This window comes from Tenrec ecaudatus, chromosome 10, assembly GCF_050624435.1.
Source record: "Tenrec ecaudatus isolate mTenEca1 chromosome 10, mTenEca1.hap1, whole genome shotgun sequence".
In the NCBI taxonomy this organism is placed as follows: Eukaryota; Metazoa; Chordata; class Mammalia; order Afrosoricida; family Tenrecidae; genus Tenrec; species Tenrec ecaudatus.
In genome coordinates this window covers 157503180-157515739 of record NC_134539.1, presented here as the reverse complement: position 1 = coordinate 157515739, position 12560 = coordinate 157503180, and the positions used below count along the sequence as shown (strand labels likewise).

The window sequence follows — 12560 nt, the reverse complement described above, 5'->3', positions numbered from 1 at the left end:
AGAGGAGGCAGGAGTGAGGGCCGTCCCCGGACAACCCCCATGTCTGCAGACCTGCCAGATGGGCAGGATCCCAACTCAGACCCTCCTGCCCCACCCTGCCCCAGGGTCACGAACCCAGTGCGGGTGAAAGGCCAGGCAGCTGATGGCGCCCACTCGCTGGCCCATGAAGCCGTCATAGTACTTGATGTGGTTGACCAGCTCCCCACTGCCATTGTAGATGGCGGTGAACTGGTTCATGGAGCCACTGGGGGTAGAGGGAATGAGTAAGGGGGGAGGCGGCTGGGACTGGCCAATGGCACTTACCTCTCCAGCCCACCCCTCAGGGGGTGGGGAGTGGAGCAGGGTGAGGTGGGGTAGAATGAGGTGAGCCAGCTGAGGTCTAGCCCACAGCAGAGGGGCAGGGCGGCCCCCACCTACCACCTACCAGGCAATGAGGCTGGCCTGTGGGTGGATGTCCAGGGCTGTGAGTCCCTTCACAATCTGTAGCACATTCACGGACTCAGCCATGCGGGGGTCGAAGAAGCGCACATCCCCGTTGACACTGCCAAGGGGGTACAGTGACTGTGGGTCCCCAGGCAGGCAGAGGGGACAAGGAGGGCACTGCTTGCAAGTAACTGATGGGCAGAGTCTGTGTGGTGGGCAGTCCTGCTGGGGGGTAAACAAACCCTGCTCTGGGCCATGTACAGGAGTCGGAGCCCCAGCCAGCTTTTCCTGGAGTGGAAGAGTGTGTGTGTAGGGGATGGGGGATGAGATGTGGTGGGGCGAGAATGGTGTGGGGGATGGGTAGGGTACATGCTTGCGTGTGTACATTCCTTACCTGACACTCACGATGTGACCCTCTGGGTGCTTCTGCAGGTGCGCCTTCACTACCCAGGCCGTGTGCTCCCGGTACGTCATGACACGGCTGCGTGGGCACAGAGTAGTGGGGTGGAGGCTGTGCTGTGGCCCCTCTTGCCACAGCCCTTCAGGGACATCCCCCCGGGGGTGGGGGCTGCTCCACGGCTATGCACCCAGGCTGTGGTCCCTCTAGGCCAGCTCAGCATGCCAGTCTCCCACAAGGGTCTTGGGGTCCTGGACTTCCCTTCCCTAGGGTGGCACGCTTGGCAGGCCCAGATCTGATGGGCTGGTCCTGTCACAGGTCCAGCCCCCAATCTGGAGGCCCTGACCCCGAATGACCCTGGCTGGTGGGGGCCTGCCAGGCCCTCCGTGGGGCCAAGAGTAGACTGGGATCGGCACAGCCTGAGGGAGGGGGCATTGCTGGTCACATGGTGGAGGAGCCAGGCGGTTACCATTCGCTGAGTGCCATCCTCCGGTCGTAGACACGGATGGAGCCGTCGCCCAGGCCCGCCACGATGAGGGAGCGGCGTGAGTCGCAGGACAGGCTGGTCACACAGCTGTCGGCGCCTGTGGGGATGTCCTAGGGCCCGCGGGGGGTGGGGGGTGGGGGTTGCAAGCCAGTGATGCTGGGGCCCGGGCACTTGGGCCACTTTACCAACCCTGCCCAGCGGCTATTCCCCTCCTGGGCCCTGCAGGGCGGCTGCTGAGGAGAAGGTCCTGGCTGTGTCTCCTCACCCGCCACACCCCTCCGCGGCTCTGGGCCCATGAAGCTCAGTCGGAGGGGTTCTGCTTGCCCCTCCAGGACAGTGGATTGCAGGGGAGAAGGGTCTGGAGGGGTCTCTGACCCATAACCAACCCTGCCTGGGCGGCTGCAGTGCCAGAGAGGGTGGGGGCTCTTCAGGTATGCACCCAGATGGGGCCATGAGGGGCTGGACCAGCCCGGGGGTGGGGGTGTTGCCTGCAGGCTGAGCCCTCCATTCGCACTGCATGGGGTGTTGTGTTGTACAGACCTGGGGCCTCCTCCTGCCCCCTTTCATCCAGCGGGGCAAGATAGTCCGAGACAAGTAAGGGGAGCCCTTGTGGGGCAGGAGGACAGGATGAGGCTACAGCAGTGACCTCTGGCCACTCACCCCACCATGCATACTCACACACATTACACCTACACATACAGACCACACACATTACACATCTATGCATGCACCCAGACATTATATGCACACACATGTATACCCACACATGCACACATTAGACCTATAGGCATACACACCACACACGCATTACACATCTATGCGTATGCACACGCCATACACACATATACATCCATCCAAGCAGACCACGCACTCATACATTGTGTCTGTATATCGGTATACTCACACATCGCATGCACACACACACCTAGATCCCACATTACACCTCTGTACATACACCACCATACATTTACACTTTCAGCAAGTCACACTCAGAACATGCACACCCGAGTACACCCCCCACGCCACACATTATACCGACACACACCACACAGAGCCCCCCACGCATGTACACATTATGTTTATGTGTCACAGCCACTGGGTGCATTCAGACAGAGTGGCCCTGCCACGTGTGGGCTCCCAAGACTGCAGATCTCTATAGGAGCAGCCTTATCTGTCTCCCACGGGGCAGCTGGTGGTCTCAAACCGCCAACCTTGTGGTTAACCTCTCACACTACCTCACAGCTACACACATAACGCACAGACACAAATAGACCTCCCCACACATTTCACCTACATAATCATATACCACTGCATCTCTGCATACACACACTCACTCGCATCTACACGATCATATGCTCCACATACACACACACATCTACAAAATCATATACTCCACACACACTGCACTGCATCTATGCATGCACACGCACGCATCTACACGATCATATATACCACATACACGCACACTGCATCTATGCGTACACACACTCACACATCTACAGACCATATACACCACATACACGCACTCTGCATCTATGCATACACACACTCACACATCTACACGACCATATACACCACATACACGCACACTGCATCTATGCATACACACACTCACACATCTACACGACCATATACACCACATACACGCACACTGCAGCTCTGCATACACACGCACACATCTACACGACCATATACTCCACATACATGCACACTGCATCTATGCATACACACACTCACGCATCTACACGACCATATACTCCACATACACGCACACTGCATCTCTGCATACACACGCACGCATCTACACGATCATATACACCACATACACGCACACTGCATCTATGCATACACACACTCACACATCTACACGACCATATACTCCACATACACGCACACTGCATCTATGTATACATACACTGACACATCTACACGACCATATACTCCACATACACACACACTGCATCTATGCATACACACACACGCATCTACACGACCATATACACCACATACATGCACACTGCATCTATGTATACACACAGTCACGCATCTACATGATCATATACACCACATACACGCACACTGCATCTATGCATACACACGCACGCATCTACACGATCATATACACCACATACACGCACACTGCATCTATGCATACACACACTCACACATCTACACGACCATATACACCACATACACGCACACTGCATCTATGCATACACACACACACATCTACAGACCATATACTCCACATACACGCACACTGCATCTATGTATACACACACTCACACATCTACACGACCATATACACCACATACACACACACTGCATCTATATATACACACTCACACATCTACACGACCATATACTCCACATACACGCACACTGCATCTATGTATACACACACTGACACATCTACACGACCATATACTCCACATACACACACACTGCATCTATGCATACACACACGCATCTACACGACCATATACTCCACATACATGCACACTGCATCTATGTATACACACACTCACGCATCTACATGATCATATACACCACATACACGCACACTGCATCTATGCATACACACGCACGCATCTACACGATCATATACACCACATACACGCACACTGCATCTATGCATACACACACTCACACATCTACACGACCATATACACCACATACACGCACACTGCATCTATGTATACACACACTCACACATCTACATGACCATATACTCCACATACACACACACTGCATGTATGTATACACACACTCACACATCTACACGACCATATACACCACATACACGCACACTGCATCTATGCATACACACATTCATACACATGTACACTTGCACACAACCACATTAACCCTATACATACACCTACAAATACAGAAACATGCACACGTGATCATACACACAGATCATACACATATAACTACACACTATACCTATACATGTAAGTACACACCTACACATATACCCCTACATGCACATACATTATACCTATATACACATTACCACATGTATATACACATATTTGACCTATCACACACAAATACACAAACACAAACCACACACAAACACATGTCCCAAACGTATACATCTATACACATATACACAACTGCACACATATATATCTAAATATTGGTAAAATTACACCTCCACGTATACACACTTACGCATCACACCTACCCAACCCACATGCATTCATGTACATAGTACACACATACTACAGACACCCCCCCTCCGCATTCCACATACACTATACAGTCCCACACACCACACACGTTAGTGCTCCAGAAACCTCCCTCCACCCCTCTGAAAGCCTCTCAGAGAGAGACACACACCACCGTACGCAGCCACACTGCGCACACACATCCCAGCAGCAGCCACACTGCCCACCCACCCCCGCATTAACGCAGTGAGGTCGAGAGGCACCAGTCTTAATCCCAGGCTGGGAGCAAAGGGCAGTGTGGCCCCCAGAGCTCAGCAGCGTCCTGTCTCGATGGGGTAGAGGTGGGCGTGAAGGTGGGCTAGGGTGAGGCATGAGGGGTTTCACTTTGCATGTCCCTCTGCCTGGGGCCCTGGGCACAGGGCCCTTCCTTGGCCGCAGCCTGGCCTCTGCTCTCCACTGTGCACCCACTGCCCACCCCAGCATGTGCGAGGTATCTCAGGCAACCCTCCGGGACCCCACTGCGCGAAACCTGTCATCCAAGAGCTGCTGGGGCCCTGACTCTCAAGGAGCATGTGCAGGTGACCCTGTGCCAGGTTGTGCTCAGACGTGTGACACTTGGGCCCAGGCCCACTTACTCTGCCAAGGGCTTCTCCTCCGCGGAGTTGCTCTGGCAGACACACGCACATCCCACACACGTACAGCCGTGGACAGTGTATGCTGCTCAGGGACACCCTGCCCTGCCCCCATACCTTCCTGCTCAGCCTTTCACACCTGGCAGGAGCCTGCTTCAGGGAGGTGTGTTCCGCCAGCTGGGCTGCTGTCAGTCCTTCCCACCGCCTGTACTGCATGCCTTCACCTACATCTTCCCCCATGCGCCCCTTCCTCACCTGCACCTTCACCTCCCGGTCTGTGTCCCAGATCCGGATGATCCGCACATCCCCAGAGCTCATGAGGAGCCCCGTCTCCTGCTCCCAGTCCACCACCATGCCTGCGCCTGCAGACAGATGGGTATTACCCTGAGCCTCCACCCAGCTGAGCATCAGGGTATGGTGGGGCAGCAGCAGGTGGGCTTTGGCCCCGGGCAGGGCAGAGACACTGCTCACACCACGCAGGGAGCCGTGGTGCCTGTGCCTGGTGTTGGGGAACCTGGGGGCGGGCGCAGCTGACCCACCTCGAGTGGTTGGCAGCATGTCTGAGAGGCCCTGCCAGGCTGTCACCATCTCAGGGTTCTTCTCCAGGTCAGCGAAGTTCTTCCAGACCCTGATGGCACCGTCGTCTGGGGGCGCAGGGCAGGGAGACCATGAGAGGCCGAGTCCCTGACACTACATCCCTCTGCGTCCCCCTGGCCGGTGGGCGGCCCACTCACCAGTGGCTGTCAGCAGGAGAGAGCGATCCTGGCCGTTGAGGTACTCCATGGCGGTGAGCCGGGTGTAGCGCGGGTTCCCATTGTGGAAGTAGTCCAGCTTCTCCCCTTTTTCCCAGTCCCAGAAGCTTCAGGAACAAGAGCAGGAGGGGAGCTCACTGGTGGCTCATGGCTGCCACCCAACTGTCAACACAGGGTGCCCGCCCAACTGTCCTGGTGCCCACCCAACTGTCAACACAGGGCAACTTGGGGCCTGGTGCCCAGTTAACAGTGCTGCTCCCCCCAAAAGGCCCTCAGTGAGGAGGGGCAAGGGTAATCTCAGAGGGGTCTCAGGAGCCCTTGTGGGCAGTGGTGATGCAGCGGGAACCTCACTGCAAGGTCAGTGGTTCAAACCCACACGTGGTGGGAGAACGGTGTGGCCTTCATGTCTGCAGAGCTCCAGCCTCGGGAACCCACAGGCATGGTCCCCACCTATCCTGCAGGGCTACTCTGAGTCGGGATGGACTGAAGGCTGTGAGTGGGTCCTCTGCCCATCTTGCCTCACAGGAACTCTGTCTCCGTCCATGCCAGGGGCCCAGCCATGCTAGGAGGGTGGGAGGAGATGAAGCCCCCAACAAGAAGAGGGGCACCCACCAGATGCTGTCTTTGTCAGCCACGGCAACACACGGCGTGAAAGGGTGGAATTTGACCACGGCGGGGACCCCTGGGTTCCTGTTGAGGAAGAGCTGGTCATCTAGCCGGGTGATCCCTAGACGAAATACCACCAGCCACTTTAGTCAATATCCAACTCTGCTCCCACTGGAGGGCTGGGGGCCAGAGGGGGCCCTTTGCTCCCCAGCCGCTGCCCATCCCCAACCTCGGAGTCCGGGCCTCTGCCTGGACCCCACTCCAGCTGTGGGCACAAAGCGGGGCTCTGAGCAAGTATTCAGTCAACTGGTCCTGCAACTACACGTTGCAAAGGGCATGCTGTAATCTACATACTGCAACTCGTATACAACCTACATGTGACAGTGTACATATCGCTGCACATCATGGCCAACATGGGATAGCACACACATTTTAACCTCACACTGTAGACTGAGTGACCTCACACACACATCGTAACCCCCACTGTGACCTGCCTGTCCACCCCCTGGGACGTCGTCTTCGACAGGAGTGTGTGGGGAGGAGGAGCAGGTCTGGAGGGTGAGGCCTGAACCCAGCGCCACAGGAAGGGCCTCCTGCTCCTGCTCCCAGGACCCTCCGGCCCTCGTCGTGACGTCGCCTGACAGCTCCCTCTCAGCCCTTGCATCTCCCCAGATCTCAGCCGCATCTTACACTAGACTTGCCCCATCAGCGGAAGAGCGACCAGCCCTTGGTAATGGGGGCAGAAGCACGAGCATAAACCAAACCCACTGCCACGAGTCATGTGACTCACTACGGCACAGAGTGAGGAACGGCACGTTCTGAGGACGGAACACCTCCATCGATCCATTACCACCTGCTGTCCTCCCAGCGCCCCACGCAGGGCTGCAGACCCGGGGGCGCTCACCCTCCCACAGGCCTTTATTTCCTGCTTGCAAAAGGGCGCGTGGGTGGGCTGATGGACAGGTTGGGGGCGGGGCCTCAGCGGAGGGGCGTGCCCGTGACCGCAGGGGCGGGGCTTACCCCTCTGGATGACCTGCTGTGCCTGCTTGCGCACGCGTGTGTTTCTCAGGAACCTCCACTCGCGCTCCTTGCGGCTCTGACTCTCCAGGTCGTGCTCTTCCGGAATCTGCCACGGACAGAGAGGCCTGGGTCGGCCGGGCCCTGGGCCGTGCCTTCCCGGGAAGGCGGGCCTCGTCCCAAATGGCCCAGTGCGAAGGGTGCCTAGCAGGATCCGGCGGCAGAGGTGGGTGAGGAGCCGGCACAAAGCCTTACGGGGAGGGGGGCAGGGGGGGCGGCAGCGGCGGAAAGGCCCTCTTCAGGGCTCGGGAGGCGGGGCTTCTGGCTTCAAGGTAGAAGAGGCGCGCACGCACGCACGCACGCACGCACGCGCACACAGGCGCACGCGGCGCACGACGTGGCCGGGCGATGGTGGCTCACAGCGGGCTCTTGGGGCAAAGTGGGGCCTTGCGTGAGGTGTCCCCCAGCCCTGGGGTGGGTGGACGGATGGTGTTGAGCTGCAGGCCGGCGGGGTCCAACTCTGACCATGTCAGCAGCAGCTCCCGACCGCAGACAGCACTAGCACTGCCCAGCCCTCACCATGTGGACGTGGCCGACAGCCACCTGGTGCCATCTCCCAGACTCGCTCTGCGTCCCGGGCGTGAGCGCGTGCAGGCATGCTGTGGTACAGTGACCCACGGCCGATCACCGGTCTCCCCGGGGTGCACGGTGTGGGTGCCACAGCCGCCAGCGTTGGGTTAGCAGTCACGCCGGAGGGGCTATGACGGCTGCGGGCAGACCAACACGTGCGTCCAGCCGCCCCACCCGACCCCCAGCAATGTGACCCGAGTGGCATCTGTGTTACCCCACATGGCCGGTTTTCCTGGCAGAACTGAAAAGAACAAAAAATCCTGCTTCCTCTCGTGGCTGGTGCAGCAGGTCAGGTGTTGGGCTGTTAATCATAAGGTCAGGTCGGCAATTGGAATCCACCAGCTGTCCCACAGGGCCACTATGAGGCTGCCTGCTCCCATGAAGATTTATTTACAGCCTCAGGAACCCTACAGGGGTCACCTTTAGCCAGAGTGGACTCGATGGCAGTGGGGTTGGGTTTGGGTCCCTTTGGCTGCTAGTGGGGGAGGGAGCACACTCAGCTGGGGTACCAAGGGAGAGGGTTCACCTCCCCTGTTCTACACTTGCAGTAAAGGCACTGGGCCAAGGAACAGTGAGTGGTCACTGAAGCTGCCCTTAGCACAGGTGGCCAAGGAAAGAGGTGGAGATGGCAGCTGCTTGGCAGGGGTCAGTGTCCCAGCAAGCTGCAGGTGTCATCTCCTTAGGGACTCTCTGCTTCATCTGACGCCACACCCACCCAAGCCAAGGCCCACTGACAGCACCCCCCTCCACCTAATTGGCCTGGCCTAGAAACAATGGGCATCTGTTAAGTGCAGTACAAGGGTGTCCCAGGGCAGGGTGGGCCCTGGGTCACTCCCCACGGGTAGGCAGAGCCTCAGTCTGAGGCCACCTAGTACCATGCCTGGGGTTCTAAGCTGGCATCTCATCGATACATTTGTCCTTTCTTCCTCAAAGTTCGAGCACTACACCCAGCTGGGTGGACATGCACCCAGGAGGGTGAGAAGCGGCTGTCTTGCGCTGGCCAGTGGGGGAGAGGCCCCTGGGGCGATGGGGGTGGTGCTGAGTGTATCTGATAGGCAGTCACTCCTGCAGTGTGAGGCCTTTCATTCCCTCCCCACCTCCCACCCCCTCATCAGCCCAGGAGACTCCAGGGAATGGGGGGGGGGGCAGATGAACACTGTAGAGGGTCCTGACCCGGCTCCCTCATCCCTTGCTCAGAACCCAATTATGACCAGGAAGCTGCCCACAGAGACACTGAGAATCTGGGGAGGAAGAGGGGCCTGTAGGGAGGGACACCTGTCCTGTGAGTCAGGCTGACACAGCCACGCACCTCTGAAAGTCAAGGTTCCAGGTGCAGAGATCTTCATGACAGCCCCATGGGCCAGGAGGCGTCCTGGGGGCACCAGTGGGCACGGTGTTCAACTGTGAGACCTCGAGCGCCCCATCCCCTGCCCCAAGGAAGGGGTCAGACTCTTTCTTGGCTTTACTCTCGGACACTGGGATTCTTCAGAGCGCGTAGTAACCAGCCGGCGACGCCAGGCATGGACTTGCCCTCTCCACACCGCTGAGGACCCAGGCCCACAGACATGGAGGGTGGGGGCTGCAGGCAGCAGGGTGCCAACACAGAGCTGGCTGATGCCCTGTGCGCTGCCTCCTGGCGCCCCAGGCATGTGCAGTGCAGCTGTGCTCAGAGGGCTCATGGGCTGGTTTCTCTGGAGCAGTCACCAGCCTCGCTTCCCAGGCAGCTGAGTGGACTTGAACGCATGCCGCTGTGCCATCATGTGTCTGACAGCCCAAAGCCATGCTCCTACGGGTACCAATCCATGCATGCCAGCCGGGGCCACACACCTTCGTTAACACCACGGGGACACAACCAAGCCCATTGCTGCCACGTCCACTCTAAGGACAGACAGAACAGCTCCATAGAGCTTCAGTCATTACAGGAGCCGCCAGCAGTGGTTTTCTCCATGGAGCAGCTGGTAGATTCGAGCTGCTGACCTTGCTACCAGACCAACACTTTACACTGTCCCACCAAGGATCCTTTCCCCTCTGAAGTCAGGGTAATGGAGGTAGATTTTACATGCAGTAAGTCTGACCCTTTACAGACACAATTCTGAGTTTCCAGAAAGGAGATTCAAACATGTAACCCCCACAGCTAAGACAACGCCCTGGTGTGCGACACGCCCCCGAGTGCCTTGTCGGCTGGCTCTGTTCCAGAGGGCCTGGTAAGTCCTCACAGTAAGCGGAGGCCCCTTTCCCTGGGCATTCTTCTGGAAGGATCGCTCTCAGTTTCAGGGGTCAGCTTCAGGTCTGAGCACAGGGCAGACGGAGGGCGGAAGTGGGCTTTCTCACTCCTTGCATGCCAGCTGCAGCAGCACCACTTGTGGAGAGAGCAGGTGCCCTTTGCTCCATGGACTCGAGCCGCCTGCATCTTCTCATCCTTGTTGAAGGCCACAGGGTCACACGGGAGGGCGTGCCTGCTCTGTTGGGTCTTGGCTACCGTTCAGCGCGGTCTGGAGAACACCAACTCTATGGCGTGCTCTTTCTTAATGTGGCGTGACGTGGGTGAGTTTACAGTGCAATTGGTTTTTCTGTCCCACACACCCGCATTCTGTTTTGTGACGCCGACTGCTGTCCCCACCATGTAGCAGCCCTCTTCCAACATGCCCCTGGCGTCTCGGCCTCGGTCCCCCTTCCCCCGGGCTGCTTTGATGTCACAGAGCGACATGTTTGTTGGCTCCGCCTTTTCCTTCGGCTCTGCCTGGGACCTCCTGCTGTGACCCCTCGGTTGTTGGGAAGAGACCACTGGCTGCCTTGCATGGGCTGTTGCTCACCTCAGTCGATGTGGAGCCCTGTCTTTGAGGACTGTCAATCTCTGACACTAAAGCCCGAGCCCCTGGGTCATGATGTCTGGAAATCAGTGCATTATCAACTTGTCAATGTCTACAACTACCACTGGGCTTTTAATTGTGATTGAGAGAACGGAGACCTTAAATTTACCAGCATGAGCTCTCTTCCCACTTTTAAGCTAACCTTGTCTGGGTCTCTCCTTCCGTGGTACCCAGTTTTCAGGACAGATCTTACACATAAATTACGTGTGTGTGTGAATGTACGTGTGTGGGAACGAGCCCTGGAAGTGTGGTTATGAGTGGGGCTACTAACCCAAGGGCAGCAGCACGGAAGCTCCAGAAGCTCCACAGAAAAAAGATGAGGCTTTCAACTCCCATAAAAAGTTACAGATTTCAGGTCTATCTAGATAAGACAGGCTGGGTAAACACTCTGCAGGAGAAAACAGCAGGATGACAGTTCCATGGGGGCATGGGAGATGGGGAGGTGGGGGGAAAGGAAGTGGTGTTAACAAACCAGGGACGAGGGAACAACAAGTGATCCAAAATCAGTAGCAAGGAGGGTGCAAGACGCCTGGTAGGGCTTGATCAAGGGCAATGTAAGTGAGAGAATCACTGAAATGAAGGTAATGAGGGCTGAGCATGAAAGTGGGATGAGGAATGTTGAGGGAAGAGCTAGGAGGCAAAGGGCATTTATAGAGGTCTAAATACAGGCATGTACATATGTAAATTTATATATGAAGATGGAGAAATAGATCTATGTGCATATATTTATAGGTTTAGTATTAAGGTAGCAGAAGGACATTGGGCCTCTACTCAAGTACTCCCTCAATGCAAGAATACTTTCTTCTATTAAATTGACATTCTATGATGCTCACCTTCCCAATACAACCGCTGAAGACAAAGTGGGTACATAAGCAAATGTGAAGAAAGCTGATGGAGCCCTGCTATCAAAAGATAGAGCATCTGGGGTCTTAAAGGCTTGAAGACAAACAAGCGGCCATGTAGCTCAGAAGCAACAAAGTCCACATGAAAGAAGCATACCAGGCTCTGTGATCACGAGGTGTCAAAGGGATCGGGTATCAGGCATTAAAGAACAAAAAATCCTATCATTGTGAATGAGGGAGAGTACGGAATGGGGACCCAAAGTCCACCTGTAGGCAACTGGACATGCCCTTTCGGAAGGGTCTCGGGGAGAAGACAAGCCAGTCCGGGTGCAGTGTAGCAACAATGAAACATACAACTTTCCTTTAGTTCTTAAATACCCCCCCCCCAACATCGTGATCCCAATTCTACCTTACAAATCTGGCTAGACTGGAGGATGTACACTGGTACAGATAGGAACTGGAAACAGGGAATCTAGGACAGATGAATCTTTCAGGACCAGTAGTGAGAGTGGCAATGTGGGGAGGGTGGAGGGAAGGTGGGAACCAATTACAAGGATCTACATATAACCCCCTCGCTGGGGAATGATCAACAGAAAAGTGGGTGAGGGGAGAGAGAAACGTGGGTGAGGGGAGACATCGGTCAGTGTAAGACATGGAAAAATATGGTTTATAAGTTATCGGGGTATGGAGGGAGGGTAGGAGAGGGAGGGGTAAAAATGAGGAGCTGA

The 12560-nt window shown here is 56.2% G+C and overlaps 1 protein-coding gene across 2 annotated transcripts in view; it reads right to left on the bottom strand.

Moving 5' to 3' along the window:
- RPTOR (regulatory associated protein of MTOR complex 1) overlaps positions 1-12560 on the bottom strand; it is a 231272-nt gene that overhangs the window by 1590 nt on the left and 217122 nt on the right. For both annotated transcript variants that reach the window (XM_075562327.1, XM_075562328.1), the window contains 9 exons: positions 7494-7599; positions 6480-6594; positions 5850-5974; positions 5655-5759; positions 5371-5477; positions 1290-1417; positions 818-904; positions 425-541; positions 115-244 (listed from right to left, as the gene is read on the bottom strand). In XM_075562327.1, coding sequence (XP_075418442.1) covers positions 115-244; positions 425-541; positions 818-904; positions 1290-1417; positions 5371-5477; positions 5655-5759; positions 5850-5974; positions 6480-6594; positions 7494-7599 — 1020 coding nt within the window. The remainder of the gene's footprint in view (positions 1-114; positions 245-424; positions 542-817; positions 905-1289; positions 1418-5370; positions 5478-5654; positions 5760-5849; positions 5975-6479; positions 6595-7493; positions 7600-12560) is intronic.